This window comes from Rattus rattus, chromosome 5, assembly GCF_011064425.1.
Source record: "Rattus rattus isolate New Zealand chromosome 5, Rrattus_CSIRO_v1, whole genome shotgun sequence".
In the NCBI taxonomy this organism is placed as follows: Eukaryota; Metazoa; Chordata; class Mammalia; order Rodentia; family Muridae; genus Rattus; species Rattus rattus.
The window spans coordinates 133209197-133231894 of NC_046158.1; the positions used below are offsets into that span (position 1 = coordinate 133209197).

The following is a 22698-nucleotide window of genomic DNA, read 5'->3' on the forward strand; positions in this document are numbered from 1 at the left end:
AGGCTGCAGTGGGGGAGCCTCATAAAGCAGCCTGCGGACTTGTCCTCCAGGCCGAGCGTCCACCGCCTTCTGAACCTCTGAGGTAGGAATGAGCTTTGTAGCTACTTCTCCCTCAGGCCCTGGGGATGCCATCTCCAGCTACTCCCTTACGACAGGCTCCACCTGTCCCTGGCTTTCCAGGGAACACTGGCAAGTGCCATATTGGAGGGCTTCTGCCATTGGACAGAGCACAGTCTCTGCATTTCTGCCATGGGGGTGAGACCCCCCTCTCTCAGGGCCGGGTACACATTACCATTAGGCTGGTCTGGTCTGGGGGAAGCCAGGACACTGTCAGGCCACTCTTCATTGTCACACAGATGGGAGTTGCCATGAGTCCTCCCTGTTGAGATCTAGACAGCTGAACACCAGGGTAGTCTGGCAGAATGGGCTGGACACTTGACTCTAGGTGACTAGACTGTAGGTTGCTAAGACTGAGTCAGCTACTGCTTGGGTCTTGCTCCCCAACCCTCCTCCCCCATCCCTGTCTGCTGTGCCAATTCAGGAAAGGCTGTATCTGCTTAAAGCGGTGCAGGTCTTGGCTAAGTTCAGACTCTCTCATGGTTTACAATTACAGAGCAAGTGATTCCCAACACAGAAACGCAACTTGTATGTGTTCGAGGTTTGCAGCAGGGCTCTGACCATCCCTCGACAGGGGCATAGGCTGGCATGAGACATGAATGCCCAGGGGTGGGATGGACATTCTGGTCAAGCTCTCTGATGCGTGTCCCCACCCTGGCCCGCAGATCCTGGCACAGTGACTGGGCAGCCATGGCTGGGGCGTGCAGTCTAGGCCTGCTGCTGCTGCTGCTGCAGGCCGTGGTCACTGTCTCCTTGCCTGTCATTGTGGTCCGGCTCAACAAGGCAGCACTGGATTATGGTAAGAGGCCTGCCAACTTGCCACCCAGTGTGTTGGTGGGAGCCGGGTCTGAATGAACACAAACATCTCAAAGGGCCTGTATAGTTTTTTATTTTTGTGGTGCTTGGCATGGGACCCAGAGCCTGGTGCATGCTGGGCAAGTGCTCCTCCACTGAGCTGAGTCCTGTCCTGGAACTTGTGATACTAGTATTACAGGTGTGTACCAGCAGAGGACCTGGGTTTGTAAGTGCCACTGTGCCCTGCTGCTCAGCAGTTAATTAGGAAGTGTGTGGCGATTTGGCGATTGGTACGGAAGTGCAATTGTGTGCACACAGCTGTGCCCTTGTGTCTTGTGTGGGCACACGCTTAAAAACAACAAAACCAAAAAACAAAAAAATCAAGACTTATTTTTAAACATTAGAGAAAAAATTGTGAGACAGAGTCTTCTTAAGTAGCCCAGGCTAGCCTTGAACTCTCAGTCCTCCCGCCCCAGCCTCCCTAACTGCTGGTATTACAGGCATGTGCCTGTCTCTGGACCTAGGTCAGCTAACTTGAGTAGATTACTTTATAACTGAGTTCTTATGAATTTGGAGTGTCAGGGAGATGTGATTTGAGCGCTGTCAGAGGGCATGTGCCTGTGGCCTATGTCTGAATGTGTGTACGTAGGTGTTGTGTGTACCTCAAATGCATACATGAACACGTGTGGTGTCTGTGCTCACGCATGGACCCAGGAGAAGCATGCCAAGTGCAGTAAGGCAGGAACATTCTGAAGCTGGATCTCTGCAGGGGTCAGCCACTCAGGGAGGTAGTGGTTGGTGTTGGAGATATGGGTTGGAGAAGGGGGACACAGGTCTCTCCCTTGTGGCTTTTCTTCGAGGAGCTTTCAAGTCCTACCCTCTCCCATGGGAAAAGGCACCCTGAGGAAACTGAGGCCCACAGGGAAGGACAAAGTCACGAAAGTCAAATATCCCAGCACAGATATCTTTATTTCCCACCAGCCGCCCTAAGAAAACTTTTGGGATTCCATCAAAGTGGGGACTGGAGATGCTTCCATAAAGATCAGATCCAATTGATTAGAGTGTGAGGGACTCCATGAGACCAGAGAAGGGACTTTAATGGCCAGAACACGAAGCGGTGAGCCAGCAGCAGCTTTTCCCAGGGCACTCACACAGTTCTCTCGGACCTTGCATCCGGGCAGATGGACAGACAAGGAAAGTGGTTAGTGATCCGTGACAGGATGACTCACACACAGCAGGAATGGATGCCTGGGACACGGACCTGAGGTTGGGGTGTCTGTCCTGCCCTCTGCTTGTTCTGTGTACGGCTCCTTTGTCCCCAAACTTCCCTGGCTCATCTGCCTGTGTTTGTTCTCAATGGGTGGAAACCTGGCAAGAAACCTTTGCAGCCCACAGTGATTCCAAGCCTGGGATGGGCGGCTCCTCATGGAGTCCTCTCCACATTACCCTGTGAGCCCCAGAGTGCAGGCCCTGTGCCGGGGAGCACTGTGAATGGAGTCCGCAGCTCAGGTGTGAGTCTCAGCTCATCCAGGCTGGGGTGGGCATCGTGAGCATGGAGACCATGACCTTTCTACTCTTTGCTTGGAGAAACTGAGGCTCAGATGGGATCAAAAAGATTTCATTATGCTAGTGAGTCTGAGCTAAGTCCTAGCCTTAATCTCACACTTCTTTCTAGAACCCTTGACACTCTCTCTCTCTCTCTCTCTCTCTCTCTCCTCTCTCTCTCTCTCTCTCTCTCTCTCCATTGTCTTTTTTTTTAATAGCCAGGGCCTACTAAAGGTGAGGGGACAGTCATCAGGTTCTGAGCTAGGCTCCTATGTCCACATCGCATGTCCTCACCTCCCTGCCTCCCTGCAAACTGGGCCTAAGAGTAGAAGAAAGTGCTCAAAATAGCTCCTGGCATACCTGGAGCACTGTGTGAGGAGAGCCATTGTTAGTGTAATGGCCCACAGCACCAGCATGAGGAGCATTTACGGTGACCCCAAGAGATGAGCCTTGTAGTCAGTGCACATGTAGCAATGGGGAAAATGTGGCATGGAACAGCCGTGCAGGCAGGGATCAGTAGAGCTGGGATTTGCATCCAGCGCCTGAGTACATGTGATCAGGGTGAGGTTGTCCCCCCCCCCCAGGGGGTGCCTCTTTGGAAGCCAGAATTAGTCAGTGGTTCCTTCAACTTGGTGACTTGGGAAAGCTCTAGAGACAACTGGTGCTCATATGAAACCTTGCAAGAGGACTAAGGATTTTACTGTATTGGAGGAATGGGGTCAAGAAGGGGTGGGAGGGAGAGCATGATGAATCGGGCACGCTGCATGGGCTTGCATGATACAGCCATTCTCCTTGTGTGCCACTCCAAGCTTGTCCCATCTGGTACCTGAGTGCTCCACCAGAAGGGCAGGGTGGGTGGTGGGTGGTGGGTTCTTCACGCTTGGTGGATCCAGAAACTTGACCTCACCCTGCCCTGACTCCCACAGTGTCGGACATTGGGAAGGCCCCTCTTCAGCGGGCCCTGCAGGTCACTATCTCTGATTTCATGGATCCAAGTGGTGAGGTGCTTCAGTCTACCAGGTGAGTGCTCCCATCCCCCAGAGAGAGTGCTCCAGTCCTCCTGCTGCTAGCTGGACTGTTTTGCTGGCCAAGGAGTGAGTGCTTCAGCTCACTAGGAGGGGGATTCTAAATGAGTTTCCCAGGAAAGCCTCAGCTGGCACAGTGTTCTGGACTATCAGAGGAGCCTATGGGTCTACAGGTGAGGAAACCTCTCTAGGTCAGAAAGGCTCACCACCAGACTCAAGGTTGTAAGAAGACTTGGCAAATGGGGTCACTCTGTAACCCTGTGCTAGTTCATACGTTTCTGTTCTCAGGGGCTTAGACTGTGGCTCCAGGGTTCCCAGACCTGGTAAGAGTATCGGCTTCTTCCTCCAAATGCTTGACACCAAATTTAGACACAATGATAATTCCAGTTTTATCCTCAGCCCCTTAATGCATTAAGACCCAAAAGGGTGGGGACATCCCAAACTCAAACACAATAGCCATTGTGCCTATCCTTATAGAGATACCAACTGGCTATTGCAAGAGTTTTGGGTGTTCAAGAAATCTGTCTATCGAACTATCAACAAATCTATCTACTTACCTATCTATCAACTATAATTTTCTCTCTCTCTTTTTCGTTCCTGTTTTGTTTGAGACAAGGTCTTGCTATGTAGCTGAAGCTACCCTTAAACTTGCAGTCTTCCTGCCCCTGAAACATAGTCAAGGGCCTGAAATACTCTACTCACCTTATCATCTTGAATGCTAGGAGCTAATACAAAAAACTTAAAGACGCCAGAACAGAGCACAGGTCAACACACAGGGAGCTTGGAACCACCAGTGTGAGACTCCTAAGGTAGAGCCTCAGGAGTGCCATTTTTAGTATGTTAATGGCTAGGACCTTACTATGCACTGGATAGGGACTCAGCCTCCTGGAAGTTGCCTGAGGACCCATCAGGAGCATGTCCAGGAAGGCTGTGGCCTGATGCAGTAGGCTTAAAGTTGGGCTGTGTGGTGAAACAGCCATGATACATTCCACCCCAGCCTAAATGAGGCATTTGAAAGTGGGGCCTTCTTCTGATCTCTGAATCATCCTAACCGTACCACTGCCAACTGCTGGGCAGGGAGAAAGTGACTTTCACTTACACAAAAAGGAAGTCACGGAGTTGCTGGGAATGCCCAGCAGCTCGGAAGGGAGGGGGCTTCCTGTTGGTGAGGGCCAAAGGTGATACTAGAACCTAAGGCTAGAATACTCTGGGGACTTCTGAGTTGCAGGGACCTCAGTGTCTCTGTCCTGGACTTCATGTTCACAGAGGTATAGTCGGAAACTGTTAGAAACACACACTCATCTCACTATGTCTTGCATACCTCCTGTGCTGGAGAGCTTATCACCTCTCTGGTGCCAATGGTCAGCTTATCAGGAAGTCCATCTTTATAACATTAGCGTGTGGGGTTGGCTCAGGGGGTCTCCCTGGAGCTGGTTCTGTGCTTGATGGGAATTCCCTTGTCCCTCAGATTCCAACCCCACAGGGTCCAGATCCTGGACGTCCATGTGCCCTTCTTTCACTTGAAGTTCCTTGCTGGTTTTGGGGTACATTTATCAGCGGCAGCTAATTTCACGATCAAAGTCTTTCGGTGAGTGAATCTTTTTGTGGGGGGTGGGGCAGGAGTTTCAGGTTCTCTTCCAGGGAGAGCAAGGGGAGAGGGCTAATGCCATCTCCATGGCCCTTGCCATCCTTGAGGGTGGGGGTGGGGTGAGACAGGAGAGAACCCTGGAGATCTTAGTCCTTAGTATCTGTGCAGCTGGTGGAGATGTGTCCTGCTTCTTCATCTGACTTGAGATGAACCTTGCAGGTGGCTGTGAGGGTTTCACTGAACAGGTTTGGTGCTTTAATTGTGGTGTTTGGCCTCTTCCACAGTGCAAAGTACAGAGGAGGTGCTCAATAAATTGTGTTAGCAGCATCATTTCTCTGTTCCAGGCAGCTTCTGTGTAACTGCATTTAATGCCAAAGTTATGCATTGACATTTCAAAGGATCCTTTGTCTTTATTGCTTTGCCCGAGCATTGTGAGATTAGGCTGCTTTTCAGTGCTTCAATGATGAGTGCTCCTCAGTGCTGTGATGTTAGGGTGCTCCTCAGTGCTGTGATATAATGAGTGCTCCCTGGCTCTGTAATGGTACGAGTGAGTAACCTCTGTGTTGTGATGGTATGAGTGCCCCGTGTCACTGTAATGTGAACCCCCCAGCACTTAGGTGTGTTAGGGGTGCTCTCTGTGGTGGGCACAGAGCTGGTGTTCTCACAAAATGAGATCTTGGAGAGGTCAGCACAGTGCTGTGAAGCAGGCACTGCCAGTTTCCTGTCCATTTCACAGATGGGAGAGCTGAGGCTCAGTCTTGTCAGTATCTGGCCCAGAGCCCGGTCATGGGAGCCACAGGAAGCCCGAGTCATACCTATCTGTTGTGCTGTGACCCTTAGTGTGGAGCACTGGAGGGCTGACCCAGGCGGGGGATCTGTGCAGTCTTTATACACCAGAATGGGCTCAGGTCTGTCTTCCTGCAGTGTCCCAGAGCCCATGGAGCTGGTGTTGCCTGTAGACTTGACGGCTGATGTGCATGTGACCCGGGACTCTATTGGGACCCTTGTGCTCAGCGTCCCCACCTGCTCTTCGGTCTTCAGTCCAGCTGGCATGCTGGAGGGCAATAACAGGTGGGTTTCTGGGAGCACTGGCTCTCGGGAATTCCTGGTGTCAAGGCTGTGGCATCATTCCTTGAGTTCCCTACTCAAATCTTCATCCAATGGCCACAGCTGAGAGGACTCCATCCTCACATCTGTTCTGTGATTTAGCACAGTGAAGCTCAGAGAGGACCAGGAGCTTGCCGGACGCCTGCCTCTTGGTTACTTCCCTGTATCACCAGCACACACTAGCCAGTTACTACCAGTCTCCTGGATGGTATGAAACCAATCAGCCTGGCTGTCAGGGCCCTTGCAGGCCACACCTCCCTGCAAAGGTGGACAGTACAGGTTTTGGAGGTAGGATGGGACCAGCCAAGCTTTGAGTGACAGGTGGCTGTTCCAGTCAGCATCTCAGGCTAACAGCAGCTCCCGCCTTCTGCTGTTACGTGGATGCCACTCTTGGATCTTCAAAGGAGTTATCTCCATGAGATCCACATTGTCTGACCAGGGCTGTGTAAGGATCCCCATGCCACAGGAAATAAATAGAGGTCCAAAGTACAGGCGACTCAAGGCAGATGACCTCACCATCCCATGGCTTGGGACCCTCTTCCCACCCACCATTATGCCTGAATTTTCCTTAGGATCTTTCACTCTGAGGTGGCCAAACACTGGGAAGCCCTAAAAGAACTGCATCAGTCCCACAAAGCTTTTCCCCAGAGAGCAGCAGACACACACACAGAATTCCACCCATGCTGGGTCCCTCCTGGCTGCAGAAGGGAACCAGGTTATATAAACACACAGAAAGATCTTTTCCTCTAAGAGTAAAGTGGGCTGTGGCTGAGGTCAAACCAAAGAGCCACAGGTTCCTCTGAGCCACTGTTGAGAAATACCAGCATACAAACCCGTGCCTTGTTCAGAGGGGAAACTGAGGTCCAGAGCTAAGCAGATGCTTTTCAAAGCATCACAGGCACTGGAGCCAAAGTGACAGGCAGACCTGGGATCCCAGCTCTACTCCCCACTCCTACCCACCTGACTAACCCTTGGGCCAACTGGCTGAGGACCTGGCCACAAAGGGCTTTTGCAAGGTCTAATGTCTGTCTTCTGTCTCTCCTGAGCTTGGCCTCAGTTATCACTATTTTGGCTGCTTCCAAACTTTGAGAGGAAGGATACCCTTCTCTGAGGCTCATGCGCCTCCTCTGTGGGGTTGTGGGTTCCACTGTTCTAACTGCCTGGAGCATGGCATGAACTCAGGTGAGCTTCTCTGGACAGCTGACTGAGGATAGAGACGTCTGCCCCAGCTGTCTGTGTGGTTCAGCCAAGATCCATGCCCAGGGAACTCAGACACTTTCTGTGCCTCTTCCACAGTACCTCCCAGGAGCTGCTGGACCTGGTGCAGGAGCACATCAAAGCTGACCTGAACAACAAGGTAAGGGGGCTTCTGGTAGATGGCTTACCTTGGAAGGCCTGAGACGTGAGCAGTGGGGCCTCAGGCCCTGGGGGAGGGGGCGTTGTATATTGATGTGCATTATGTGTGCATGTGCTTCAAGGCATGTAAGTGTACATGCGTGTCCTGTGCATGCTCGTATATGTGTGCATCCAAGTATGTGATGGTGACCTCGGCATCCTCCCCTCAGGCTGTGTAGTGGACAGGCCAGCCCTGGGTGAGAGGAATTTAAAACTGGGGACTGCTGAGCTAGTAAGTTGCCATGGCTAAAATTGTAGGTCTGATCATTGCACGCAGCTAACTTGGCGAGAGACGATACCCACGGGCCTTGAGCCCCACTGCAAGGGATTAGGTTTTTCTTCCCCAGGCTCACTCAGCCCATCCATAACGGGCAGTGTCAGGAGTCGTATCTACCTAGGGTGTGTCCTTGCTACCCCAGAGGTGATGGTACTATTCACAGGCTCTGAGCATCCCTGGCCTGCTCCTCTCCAGCTGTTGGCAGCTTCTCTTGCCTCCTCAGCATGACAAGAGGGGTGGAAAGCCAGTTACTTCAAGGAGGAAAAGGAAGGGTTCCCAGACTTGGAGATGCAGCCTGGGAGGCCTCTGAGGGGCTATGACAAGGACCTACAGACCAGCGGTTCCTCACTCACACCTCTAAATGGTCCTCACTACAGCTCCCTTTCTTTTGCCACAGCTGTGCTTACATGTTTATGGCCTGGTCCAGGACCTCAATGTTCACTTGGGCACTTTAATCGGTAAGACCTGGAACCCAGGGTGAGGGTGGGCTGGGCCATCGGTCCCCAAGAACCTTCAAAAATGCCTCCCTGCACCTGAAGATGGGGTGGTCTTCATTGCTGGCTTCTGATTCTAAGCAGTGCTCTCTTTTCAATCAATCTGAGAAAAAGGAGGCCCCTGGTAAGGCCACTGACCAGGATTCTCCAAAACACATGGCTATTCACAGAATCTGGCAATTTCCAGATTCCAGAACCAACTCTTTGGTTCTAGAATCTACCAATTGCCAAAAATAAAATAAAACCAAATGGGTAATCAGTGAGTGTTACTGTTGGAGAAACTAAGCCCCATTGGCTATCAGGATCTAGAGCTGTTCCTACTGTTAAAGTCTTGGTGTTTTGGGGGGCAGATCCTCTGAGTCAGGGAGACCTTCCTGCACCATCACAGAATGGCTGGTGAGGTGAGGTGAGGTGTGTGTGTGTGTGTGTGTGTGTGTGTGTGTGTGTGTGTGTGTGTGTGTGTGTATCTGGAGGCATTGGGCCTAAGGCTTGCCTTGGCTATCATGAGGCAGCTCGTGGGTATGAAGATGTATGCATTCTACTTGGTACTTGGATGCTCGTTCTACAGCCCTCTCCAAAAGAACACATATGTGCCCATCTCCCTGGGGGACTGCATGATGGTTAGTTCTGCCTTCTAAGCGTTGACAATGAAAGAAGGAGGTGGGGAGGAGGGAGAGAAGGAGAAAGAGGAAGAGAAGAAAAAAAGAAAAGGAAAAAGGAGGAAAAAGGAAGAGGAAGAAGGGAAGAAAAAAGGAGAAAGGAAAAAAGAAGGAAGAAGAAGGAAGAAGAGGAAGAAAAAGAAGAAAAAAGAAGAAGAAGAAGAAGAAGAAGAAAAAGAAAAAAAAGAAGAAGAAGAAGAAGAAGAAGAAGAAGAAGAAAAGAAGAAGAAGAAGAAGAAGAAGAAGAAGAAGAAGAAGAAGAAGAAGAAGAAGAAGAAGAAGAAGAAGAAGAAGAAGAAGAAGAAGAAGAAGAAGAAGAAGAAGAAGAAGGAGAAGAAGAAGAAGAAGAAGAAGAAGAAGAAGAAGAAGAAGAAGAAGAAGAAGAAGAAGAAAGTTGCTATTGTTGTTGCTCCTGATGAGCCGAACCGCATGAACAGTTGGGCCAGTCTCTCACTGGAGTACTTTTAGAAGCTGGATGGAAATGCCTTGGGGTACAAGGAGCTGAGTGCTTATCCACAAACTCGAACTGTTATGGATCACATCCCAGTGTTCCTCACGGTCCTCACACTGACCTGCACTACTGTCTGAGGACAATGGAAGGTATCTGTGTGGCTTCCTAGACAAGCTGTGGTAGGATCTGAAGGCTAGATAGTAGTAGTAGGACTGTCCCACCTTCTTAGCCACAGACACCAGTAGTTAAAGGCTAATAGCAGAAGGCATTACATGCTGACCCAGGGACATCTTATTTACTTCAAATCCTGCACGACCTTTTCCTTCACAGAACCCACTCAGCCAAGGCTTGCCAAGGGTGTTAGCACTTTCCTCATTCGCTATTTCAAAGCTTCATCTGTTTGGGGCCACCAGCTTTGCCCTGAATCTGGCGTCCTTTCCATGACACTGTGACCTTGTCTGAGCTGCTGAGAAGATGCTCAGTTGATAAAGCAGGGACAGTGTGAGGGTTGGGGATGATCAGAGGATCCAGAGGCTCGGGCTAGTCAAGGGACACAGGGCAGGACTAACTTTACCTGTAGTGGGTTCTTTGGAAGATAGACAGGCTGTGCTGTCATCCACTTGGGTTATAATGGGAAAGCATTGCTTAGAGCTATGTCCTCTGAGGTGACCGAGCCCAGGCTGCTTTTTCCTTCTCAGACATCCATCTGCTACTCTGGCCAGTTTGGAGTCCTCTTGCCTCCTTGATTTCTCCTCTCCACCTAACCTCCATATCACCTTCAACTGGAGGCGGTAAGAAGTGGAGGCAACTGGACTGGACTTAAAGGGTACACATTGGATAGTATAGTCACACTGCTCCCATGCTGCATGACCTTAGGGAAGTCGCTCATCTCCGTGAGCCACACAACTCCACCCAGAAATCGGGGATGAGAAGTCCCAGCTCTCACACGTGTTGGTGTGGTGAAGCAGCCTGTGTTCAGGGCCTGGGGTCTGACAGGATTAACAGGCAAGGGTGTGCTCTTCCTCTCCTTCAGCGGGCTTGCTTTCAGCAAGGTGCCCTGTGTTTGTGTTTATTCCAAAGATCAGCTCTTTCCTTGTATTTGGTGAATTAAAAACATGTACTAAAGGGGTTCTAAGGGGCCAGCCCTGGAGGAGGATGACATGAGGTTTGCACACCTAGAGTGCCCAGTGGGAGAAGCCGTGAATTCTCTATTGTATTGAAAAAGATATGTATTGTAAGTCAGCGATATGGGATTGTATGTGATTACAGTATATACAGTGAGGCCCTAATTTGTAGATGAAATAGTTAAAGCAAGGTCATTAATATATCCATCACCTCAAATATTTAGAGTCTATTAAAAAGCACAGCTCAGCTTGGTGGTGGTGGCACATGGCTTTAATCCCAACACTCAGGAGGCAGAGGCAGGAGGATGTCTGTGAGTTCAAGGCCAGCCTGGTCTACAGAGCAGGGTCCAGGTTCCAGGACAGCCATGGCTATACAAAGAAACTCTGTCTTGAAAAACAACAACAACAACAACAACAACAACAACACCCAAACCAACCAACAACAGCATCAAAACACAACTCAAAGGGGTGGATCAGCTAGTCACATGTTTCCAGAAGGCTGTGTAACAAAAATGTCTTTTACTGTGGTATAAGAAAATATTGAAAAAGAAGCACACCTGGGCTCCTGGGCTATACTTTCATTTCCTAAATATCCACAGGACCTTAATGTTCTATTCATTTTTAAAAACATGCAGTAATTAGACCTTTTTGGTGTCCAGTTCTCTGAGTGTTGACAAAGGCAGGGCAGTCTTCTGGTCTCCAAATCCCTTCTTGTTGCTCCTCCCACTCGCCTCCAAACTGTGAGACCCACTTGTAGACAAGGAAGGGAACCACAGTGTCTACTATCACAACAAAAAACCTTCAAAATATTAGAAAAAATGAAATTAAATCCAGATGAAACAAAAAGCTGAAGGGAGATTTAAACTTACATACTTACCAATATGTCTTTGCACATTTTAATACATGCATATTTTCATATGCATGTATTAAAATGCATAAAATATAAAATATATAGTTATATACCTAAATATAACAAAACTATACACAGCACATAATACATACCCATAATTGATATTTTATAATGGCTATATAAACATATATGAATAGATATGCAAAATATATGTACATCCATACACATAACTATATTCCTGAAAACCTGGGCCACTGAGGCTAGTGGAATGGCTCAGCAGTGAGGACTGACTGATCTTCTAGAGGCCCTGGGTTTGATTCCCAGCACCCATATGGCACACACATGTACAGCTGATGCTTCAGTTCTAGGGAACTAAACACAACACCTTTTTCTGTCCTCTACGGGCACGAGACACACACATGGTATACAGACATACAAGCAGGCAAAACCACTTATAAATATAAAAAATAAAATGATTAAAAACCTCTGGGCCACCGAGGGCTTTGAGGGTGGGGCTGTGGCTTGAGCTGGGCTCTCTGTTGGAGGCCTTCTGGCCTGCCATGCCTGCAGCCATCTCTGGGCATGTGTTGCCTGCCTTTGTAATCTTCCCAAGCAGAGGACTCTGACCGAGAGTAGGCTCACACCCCAGGGCTCTGCGCTCTGCGTCTCTGATAACTGCCTTGAGGCTCTGTATGAAGTTAGAGCTGCCATTCCTTGCTCTGGCATTTTAGTTTCTGAAGGACACATGTGGTTAGGTGCAGTTTTGGGAGCACAGTGACCTGTGTGTGCAGTCTGGGGCAAGAATGAGCCGGCCCGTGTGTGCACATGTGTGGGAAATAACTTGGAGAACTCTGTGGTGATGGAGAGAGAGAGACGGTGGAAGCTACTTGTCTGACTGATCAGTGGGAACTCTCCTGTTTTTCCGTGTGTCCTTCTTGCCCCCATTAGAGGGTACTTGTGCCTGGATTGAGCTTTTCCCTTCTGTACTTTGGGCTCAATAGTCTTTCACTGGTTTGGAACGTCAGCAAATATACCTGTTAGAATTGTGTCTGTTCCGATGAATAGGTGGATTCTGGCGCGTGCCTTTGAGGACGGCTCACTGGGCTTGTGAAGTTTTTGTGGCCTGGTTCTGGCTGAGAAAAGTTGCCAGTAACTTTGGTGGTCTAGTGAGGGACTGGCGCTCAATGCTTTTCTGTTTTCGTGAAGGCCTCAGTCCTGTGGGCCCTGAGTCCCAGATCCGCTACTCCATGACCAGCATGCCCACCATCACCAGTAACTATATCTCCCTAAATATCAGAGTAAGTACCTCCCGGTCAGCCTGGTGCTGGCATCGCTGGCATCCTGGAAGGGTCCTAAGAAGGTAGAGGGTGAAGAGTGGTTGATATTCTAGGTGGGTAGCCTAAGCCTTCACTGCAGGCTGGTGCGCTAGAGCCTGGGGTCTGTTACAGGCCCTCGGTTCCTGATGCCCTGCTCCTTCCTCTGTCCAGGCTATTCTCTTCCTGCTTGGCAAGCCCATCCTCCTGCCTCTGCATGATGCTCACCCCTTTGTGTTGCCATGGCCATCGGGTGATGAAGGAGCCATGGCAACTGTGGGGCTGTCCCAGCACCTGTTTGACTGTGCCCTCCTGATGCTTCAGAAGGCTGGTTCGCTCAACCTGGACATCACAGGGAAGCTGGTGAGGGCTGGGTCTGCCACCCTGGTCTTGTGGCAGAGTGCCCTGGGATCATTCTGTAGATGTAGAGTCATGGGCAGTGGGCAGTAGGAGATACAGGAAGGAACCCATGGGTAAGGAACCCCACCCATGAGGCCAAACGGTGGCCTTGCCTGTGAAACTGCCTCAAACTCTGCCATGATGGGGGCTGATTTCAGAATTCCAAGAACAATCCTCTGAACACCTCCGTGCTGGGCCAGCTCATCCCTGAGGTAGGTGACGTTTCTGTTCATTGTAGGCCAGAGGCTCAGGGATCAGGGTGGGAGTCCCATGGGCTCCATTTACCCCAAAAACGATGCTTGAGGGGCAGGAAGTAGGAGGTGGTGATGGCGGTGTCAGCACCTGCCATTTAACCCTCTTCCCTCTGTCCATCTCAGTTAGCCGCATTCACCTACAGTCTACTGAGCCATTCCTCTTTTTCCTGTCCTCTCCCTGCCTGTAATATTTAGCTTAGTCAGCACACGCCTGTAATCCCAGGACCTGGGAGGTGAGAAGATCACCAGTCCAAAGCCAACCTGGGTGGTATAGCAAGATCTTGCCTGAACGTCATACAAAACAGCAGCTCAGGCGTCCCCTCTGAGGAGCTCAAGTCTGACCCAGAGGCCTGGGCTAGACCCACCTCTGAGCTTAGTTGCGACTAGAGGGTGATGGCTTATTAACAGCCAACATGGAAGACTGTAGCATGTAGAACCTGCACAACCTTCTTCCCTTTTGATGTCTCAGGTGGCTCACCTGTTCCCTGAGCCTACACCAGTGGTACTCAAGGTGCAGCTGGGCGCCACACCCGTGGTCACACTCCACACCAGCAACTCCACTCTGCATCTGCAGCCCTTTGTGGAGGTCTTCGCTGCACCCTCAAACTTAGCCTTGCAGTTCCTCTTCTCCCTGGACGTGGTGAGCGGCAGGCCAGGCGGGACTGGTTGGGTTGGGGTGACGCTCCTTGAGACCTCGCATGCTTCTGTGCTGTGTTCCTTTGTTTAATTCACACCTATCTCCTGAACTTTCTGCCCCAGGACCTGGGCACGCGCGGAGCCTTCTGCCTAAGGCCCTCTCCCTCTGCTTTTGGCCCAGCTGCTGCTGCTTCACTTTCAGTTCTTAGTTTAAGAGTTGAAGCCTTGCTCAGAGCAGCCTTCTGGGGCCACCCTGTGTAAGAAGGTCCCCAGTACTCTGTCTTTGTGTCAGCCTCCACTTTCTGGAAAGCTCCTGTCTCTCGTTACTTCTGGAAGGTTCCCAGGGAAGGGTCCCCACCTGTCACCTTTACACTCTTGTTCCTCGTAAAGTGCAGGTCTCAGTGAGCTCCATGAACACACATGGTTTGCCTCAGTGGGGGAGGGACAGACGCCTCCCTGGTGGGGGAGAGGCGGGCAGCTCCATGGCCTTCCTTCCTTCTCATTTGCTCGCCTCACGACATACAGATGGTGAACCTGGACCTTCAGCTCTCCGTGTCCAAGGCAAAGCTTCGGGGGAGCACATCTATGCTGGGGTGAGTGGGCCTTCTGACCCAGCAGCCTCAGCATGCTCTCAGTGATGAGAACCTCAAGGGAAGCTGGCCCATCCCGAGCCTTTTTCCTGCTTTTCTTCCAGGGGATTCCAGCTCTCTGTGGCCACCTCCAATGTGGGCTCCGTTGATGTGAGTGGGACGCTGGGCTGCCTTAGGCCTTGAGAATGGATGTGAAAGCGTGAGAATGACACATACCTCCATGCTGCCATAACTGGGCTTCCCTGGGAAGCCCGAGGACAGGGACCTACCGGCTCTCTGTCTGTCCTCACCTCCTTGCCTGTCTCTATGCCTGTGGGCAGCTGATTGACTCAGCCTAGTCTACAGCCAGAGCTCACTGGTCAGTGGGACAGTTGGCACTGGCTAGTCCTTCATCATGTCACATGGACAGGCTCCCACCACCATGTAATGCTCTTTTGTCCCCACGCATCCATGGGATGTGAGTTAGTACACCTAAGTCCTCTACCTGGTGTCAGCTTGCCAGCCTAACTGCCACCTGTCCTTAGGTAGTCTGTTGGGCAGCCCTACTGTTGGCAACTCTGATCTGAAGGCTAGAGCTCCCTGGGCGGCTTGACCCCCAAGGCTGACCTAGTTGGGGATTTGATTAGGCCTCAGCTGATGTGGGAGATACACCCTCCCTCCTTTCCCTGATGTCTGCCCATCTGTATGTTTAACTGCTTTCTCTTGGTCTTCTCCAACGGCTGCTCCCTCCACCCCCACCTCCACCCCAACCCTTGGCCGTGGCTGCAGATGGATCAAGTATACACACTCATAAGCACTGTATTCCAGAAGCCCCTGCTGGATCACCTCAATGGTGAGTTCTGCTTTCGACTGCTTGGCCCCTCTGATGGCCCCTTGAGCCCACACCCTCTATGCTTGTCCATGTCCCCCAAGCCCTTCCAGGCTCAAAGGTTAAGGCAGTGGTCTTTGGGGCCCGGCTGCCTTTGCTTCTTGGTACATATCCATGTAGCCAATACGTGGTCTTCTCAAAGCTCCCGATCTCATTTCAGTTTCCCTTCCATAGGATGAGGATGATCCGGCCTCATACTCTAGATCCTTTAGTGTTCCTGAGCTGCCAGCACAGGGCTGGCTGTAGGTGGAGCTTTTACTTCTGGCTAACATGGACCCTTCTGTCTCTCTGCAGCTCTCCTGGGCATGGGGATTGTCCTCCCCAGTGTGCTCAATCTCCATTATGTCCACTCTGAGGTCTTGGTCCGTGAGGTAAGAACCTTTGAGTGGCCAGGGAGTCTCTTAATAGAGGAGGAAGGGTCAACCCTTCAGGATCTCACCCCGCGTCTTCCAAGATTACACACCAAAACTTAACAGTAGTGAGATGGAGGAGTTAGGACTTGAGAGACCCTGCTGGGAGGGGCTTTCTGTTCCTCATCACACTCACACCTCAGTTCTTCAACTGGTTCATGTTCTTGTGTCCTGAGATGGGTCTGGCCCCTCGGTGACTAAGATGAATGGTAGGGAGGTTCCTTACAGCCTGGCAGACAACTCTGCCACTGGGTGGGTGAACTTGGCAGCTTTCTGAACCATCTGTGATTATTGTCCCAGGTCTGGAATCATAGGTCCAGCATAGAATTCATCCCGACACAGCCAGGATGACACCCCATGATCTCTTTCTGTCTTACCCAGGGAACTCAGAGAAAATTCCCTAAACAGGTTGAGCTCAGGACAGAAAATGGGATCCAGGTCCAAAGTGGTGCCTGTCAGTGTCTGTCCAGGGAGGATGCTTACCCTAGCTCTTTAAGAATGGTGGCCTTAATATTCTGATGATCCACTCTCATGAAGATGACAGACTAGGGTCTGAGGAGATGGCTCAGTAGATAAGTTCTTGTTGTGCAAGTATGAACACCTTATAGTCCCAGTGTTCACACTGGTCAGGTCTGGTGGTTCACCTGAAAACCCAGCACCCAGAAAGCAGAGATAGGGGATCTCTAGGGTAAGCTGGCTGGATTCACATGTGAGCTCCAGGTTTGCCCTGCTCTGGTAAATAAGAGCAGAGAGCAATGAGGAAGACATCAGATGTCTGCCCAGCCTCCACAGACGTGAATGTGAATGCACGCAATGAGCGCACACCGCACACACAGACATGAATGTGAATGCAGGCAATGACTGCACACCGCACACACATAGACATAAAAAATAAGGATAAAAGGGGGACAGTCAAACCATGGAGTGGTCAGAACTGTTGATGGGAATTGTCACAAAACACGTCCCACAATAGCCCAACACGATGGAGCTCTGTGCAGAGACTGGAAGCAGCTTTGTGCCGTCTCTTGGCACACGGGGCTGTTGAAATGGGACTCTGCAAGTGAAGGCCTGAGTTTTTTTTTTTAAACTTAGTTGACTATGGTGGTACATGCTTGCAGCCCTAGAACTTGGGAGATGGAAGCAAAAGGATCAGAGAGTTTGAGGCTAGTTCAAGGCCTCTTCTCCCCTCTCCTAATTAAAAAAAATGTGTTAGCCACAGGAGGTTAATGGTTGCTATACAGGACCACTGACCCTTGACTTTGAGCTACCCGTGGATGGGTACTGGGTCTCAGTTCTTTACTGACTCCTCATGGTCTATTGTAGGGTGTTTGGTGGAGGCTCAGTTGAGGTTTGATAATGAATGGTTGGATGGATAGACCGATGAGGGAGGAATGGAGAGCGGCCCTTAGGAGTGTTCATTTCAGTAGTGCAGGGTGGAAAGTATGGGAGGTCTGGGAGTGCCCGTCTCTGTTAGGGAGAAGGAACACAGTCATTCCGCACTCCCAGTCAGGAAATGGCAGTGGCATGGGCCAGGCCTGGAGTGTGGAGCATGTGCTGGTCACACGCTGGCCTGGCTCTTTTCTTCTTTTAAATTTAATTTTAGTTTTTACTTATTCACTTTACATCCCTCCAAGTTACCCCTCCCACAATCCTTCCCCCATCCCCTCATCTTCTCCTCTGAGCAGTGCCCCATATCTCCCCACCCTGGCACTTCAAGTCTCTGCGAGGCTAGGCGCTTCCTCTCCCACTGAGGCCAGACAAGACAGCCCAGCTAGAAGAACACATCCCACGTACAGACAAGAGCTTTTGGGATAGCCCCCATTCCAGTTGTTCAGACCCACATGAAGACCAAGCTGCACATCTGCTACATACGTGCGGAGAGGCCTAGGTCTAGCCCATGTATGTTCTTTGGTTGGTGGTTCAGATTCTGAGAGCCCCAAGGGTCCAGGTTAGTTGATTCTGTTGGTCTTCCTGTGGTTCCTATCCCCTTAGGGTCCACAATCCTTCCTCCTATTCTTCCATGAGTCCCCACGCTCCATCCACTGTTGGGCTGTGGGTGTCTGTATCTGTCTGAGTCAGCTGCTGGGTGGAGCCTCTCAGAGGACAGCATGCTCCTGTCTGCAAGCATAACAGAATATCATTAATAGTGTCAGGGATTGGTGCTTGCCCATGGGATGGGCCTCAAGTTGGGCTGGTTATTGGTTGTCATTCTCTCAGTATCTGTTCCATTCCCTGAGCCTGTATTTCTGGTAGACAGGATAAATTTTGGGTCAAAAGTCTTGTGGGTGGGTTGGTGTCTCTATGGCTCCACTGGGGTTCCTGCCTGGCTACAGGAGGTGGCTGGCCTGACTCTTGAGGACTCTCGTTGCCTTCCTCCATAGCTTTATGAGGTTTGTGCTGCTACTTAGGACAGAGCAGGAGACTGAGAGTCAGTGAGGTTATGGCCTCTCCTGATGAGAAGACTAGCTAAAAACAGGTTGAAGGGGCAGTCAGAGGTTCCCCATAAACCTTTGAGTCTGCCTGTACTTTTTTGGTCTTCCAGGGCTATGTGGTGGTATCCAGTGGATTTTCCTACCAGCGCTGAGCCAGAACCATGAGAAGAGCAAGTTGCCCAAGGGGCTTTTTCCTCAAGCCTGAGAGAGCCACATGGACTCATCAGCAGTAACTCAGGCAGTCTGCCCGGCCTGCTTAATCTTTGCTGGACACTGGGTCCCTCTCTTGCTTCCTCTCTTCTTCTTGTGCCCCCTCCTGGTGAGGAGGCTACTGGATGTAAGCTGTGCAGACCTGCTTCCCTCAGCATTAAATGTCTTCTCTTGAGCTGCAACTCCCAACTGACTGTGTAACCGAGGCTAGCTCTCTGTGTACAGCCTGTGGGTCTTGGCTACTCTCAGAGCCACCCAAGCTACTCCAGAGGAGGAACACAGGGGCCTCTTTCTGCTTACCATGCCTGTCACCTCTCACCTCCTTGTCTAGGAAGGTCCTGTTCTGAAAGAGGACCCTGGAGAGTGACAAGGATGAGTTGAGGGTTATGAGGAGTACATGACTGTTCAGACACTGTGCCTTCTTCTCCCCTTCCAGTGAGGAGGGGAACACCCAGAGTCCCAGAGCTGGACAGATCCCCAGTTGTAATCTTTGTAGCATTTGAAGAACATGCCCAGGTCCTCCTCCATCTACCAGCATCCCCTATGCCCATTTTTATCCCTGCTTCCAAAATTTCAAGTGGCGAGTTCCCAGTCTTTTCAGGCACCCTTTCCATCTTCGGCTTTCTCGTCCGTCACAAGTGAGCTTTTTGTCCTAGGAAGCAGGACCCGATTCTGGGCTCTGGTCTCAGGCACCTGTCTAACTCCTGTTCACGGGAGAGCGTCTGTGACCCAGTGATGACTCCCTGCAGCACGAGCTGAGCAGAGCAAGGGCCTTGTGATCCTCTCCCCCGATAGGCTAATCTCTAAGCCTCAGATTCCTTCCTGGCTGAACACAGGGCTCATGTTCTGTGTGTTTTCTCAGGGGAAGTAGAAGGTGCCTGGATTTTTAACATAAGCCAGCAAAACCTTGGGACAGGATGGTGCTACCCCATCCATCCACCTCTTCCAAGGTTATCTGTAGTCTCAAGGGCAGCAGGGAGTGGCTGGACTCAGCTCCATCTTGGCGGTGAGAGGAATCATGGAGGTGAAAGAGCTAAAAGGTCAGGCTACAACATCCTTCCTTGTGATTTCACCCGGGGAACCATGCCTTTTATTGAGGGGTGGGGTTGATTAACTTATCAATTCTATATTTACTGGGTAGGTTATACCCTAAGCTGGGTGGTTGAAGGTTTGGAGAGACAAAAGTCCAAGAAACAACCTGTGTTGGTGGCTTTTCTCCTCACTGTGAGGAAAGATGTGACAAAAGCCACTTATGGGAAGAGAGTTTGATTCTCTTTCAGGTTTCAGAGAACTCCCTCATCTTGGCAGGGGAGGCATGGCGACAGGAGCAGCTCCTGTTGTGACAGAAGCCTGGGGCTGTTATTTCTTTACATGGTGGTGGCTGGAAGGGAACAGAGAGCTCACCCCAACAGGCATAACTTTAAAGACCTGCTCCCAGTGGAGACCGTGACCCAAAGGTACCATACCCTTTGAAACAGCATCAGTCAGGGACAAGTGTTCAAACACAAGAGCCAGTGGTTGTTGAGAGAACATTAAGAGAGTTCACATTCAAGCCACAACACAGCCCAAGGCCTTAAGGAAGTTAATGCCACAGAGAAAGACTGTAAACTCAACATGCATGATCTGCCCAATGGCCCATCATTCCCTTCCACCCTCTCATTTATTCATCATTTCTTTCAGCCACCCACCTGTATTTTGTTGTTTTAGGGAAGGGTCTTACTATAATATTTAGTCCAGATTAACACTGAATTGATAAGCTTCCTCTTGCCTTCCCTTTCCAAGTGATGGTAAAAGGTGGTGCCACCTCACCAGCCCAATCCACCTATTATTACAACTATCAATTAATCTATCCACCTATCAATTCTTAAACTTATACATTCATTTGCCTATCCACCCATCCATCCATCCATCCATTCACTCACCCACCCATCCATTCACCTATATCCATCCATCCATCCATCCACCATCACCCATCCATACACCCATCCATCCATCCCATCCATCCATCCATCCATCCATCCATCCATCCATCCACCATCCATCATCCATCCATCCACCCATCCATTCCCATCTGTCCATCCATCCATCCATCCATCGATCCATCCATCCATCCACCCATCCATCCACCCTTCCATCCATCCCTCCATCCATAGTTACAGAGAATCTGGGCACTGGCCCCATGTGGTGGCCTTTAGAGTGGATGGGTTACATGTGGGGTGGAGGAGAGGTGTGTTTAGTGTCTGTGTGGAAAGACATGTCACTGTGATGTCGTTCAACTGCAGATCGCAGCTATTGGAGTAGACAGACTAGATAGCAGGGGCTTCTTTCACACTTGCTTCTCCGCCATGACCCTTCTCAGAGTTTGGCACACAGCCATAAATAAGTTGCAGGGGGTGAACTGCTTGTACATGTCTGTGCTAGAGACATGTTTGGGAGCCATTTGGGGTCAAAGAGAAGCTGCTGGGCTTGAATCACCCTTGCTGTGTCCTTTAGGGTCTGAGGGAAAAGAAAGATGAGGCTGAGTCTCAGAAGTCTGACAGAGGGGAGAGGGAAAGTACAGGAAGGCTCCCTGGAGGAGGAAACCTCACTGGCTGGAAAAGGGTGGCTGGATTTGGAGCATCAATGGGACAAGTTGGAAAGGTCCTGGCAGAGAACACAGTGAAGGGATGTCAGGAAGGTAGGCGGGCATCCGTGGGTGTGTCTTGGATGCTTGGCTGGGTTCTGGAGCTCCTGAATGAAGAGGGATCCTCTAGCCAGGCCACTTACTTGCTGTGTGATTTTGGACAAAAGACTTGACCTGTTTCTCTATCTGTAAAATGGGAGAGATTGCTAAAGTGCCTACCACACTGGGCAGTTCTGACTCGTGGAGTGGATGGCCCAGTTGAACTGACCAAGAAACAGTCCCTTATCACTCTCTGAATCATGAAGTTCCTTAGGCTGGAGAAATTGGCAGCTCAGGCAGTAAGAGAGCTGCCAGGGTAGCATGACTTGGGAGGGCAGCGGCTGGGACTGGGCTTCAGATCCCTTAACCCCTTCTTGTGCCTTCCCACACTGCTGCCCTTCCCCTGACTCCTTCCCAAGTACCCAGGCTGGCTAAAGGCCAGTGGGTGGTTCATGTGCTCAGGAGGCTGTGAGCCTTCTGGCCTCTGCGTGGTAGGGACAGAGAGATGACATCTGTGCCTTGAAGATCAAGGTGGAGCCTGGTCAGGCTTCCTGGAGCTGGTGCTCGCCTGGTGTCAACCCTTCCATGCCTTCAGAAGGTCTCCTGGGCACGCTGGTTCCTGCAAGTTCCAGGCTGTGTGCTTTCTGAGCAGGGGACAGGAAAACACCAGACCTCATTAGCTTTCTGGATTGTTCATCAAGAACAGAGACCCTTGGAGTGTCCCCAGGAGAAGCCTTCCCAGGAGCTCTGGGAGAACAAAGTGAAGCTGGGGACCTGGAGGCCTGTGACCCTGGAGTCATTTCTGCCTTCGGGGGCACAGGCTCCCATATCACTTCCAGGAGGATTCCTCCCAGCAAAATTGACTTGATCACTATCTCCTCAAGGTCCTCTAGAGGGGGAAATCTCAGGACAGTTGCCCGGGACCCAGCCAGAGTCTACTGGGCTTTGCACCTACCCACCAGAGACATAGTCCCCCTGCCCAGACATCAGCAACAACATCCCTGCTACAGGGGTCTCCCAGTCCCCACAGCATCTTGTCCTTCCATCTGTAACAGACCCCTGACTTAGTGACTTTTACCTGTCCCATCTCCCTCAGGAATGATGTGGACTTGTTCTGGTAACTTGCTCAGTGCCCATTTCAGGATAGGAACACCAACTATTCTGTTCACTGTGGTCATCCCAGCACCCCGAACAGGTCCCGAGCACAGTAGGTTCCCAGTAAGTGTTAGTTAAAGTAGTGAATGTGCACCTACTGTGTGTTCAACCTTGGGGAAGGTATGAGTTAGAGAGAGGGAACAGCGGGGGCATCGATGTCCTCTGGGACAGTCACATCTGCCGCTAGTACTGACCTTAGTGCAGCCCTTGGGCTCCCCAGCCACCCTCATCTTCTGTGCTATTTATGTTGGAACAGAACAAATACTCATGTGAACCCTGGGTCTCCTGTTCTCTACGCCTCTAGATAATTATCTATCCCTTATTAAGCCCTTAATTGTCCAA

General features: G+C 50.7%; 1 protein-coding gene across 1 annotated transcript; it reads left to right on the top strand.

Moving 5' to 3' along the window:
- Bpifb2 (BPI fold containing family B member 2) lies at window positions 1-18481 on the top strand. The gene is made up of 16 exons (XM_032902627.1): window positions 1-82; window positions 783-916; window positions 3384-3477; window positions 4951-5070; window positions 5995-6141; window positions 7474-7534; window positions 8247-8307; window positions 12634-12725; window positions 12915-13103; window positions 13298-13351; window positions 13863-14033; window positions 14555-14622; window positions 14724-14769; window positions 15388-15451; window positions 15782-15858; window positions 18440-18481. Exons 2-16 carry the CDS (start codon window positions 808-810, stop codon window positions 18479-18481), a joined length of 1395 nt encoding a protein of 464 aa, XP_032758518.1. The 5' UTR covers window positions 1-82; window positions 783-807.
- The last annotated feature ends 4217 nt before the right edge of the window (window positions 18482-22698 follow it).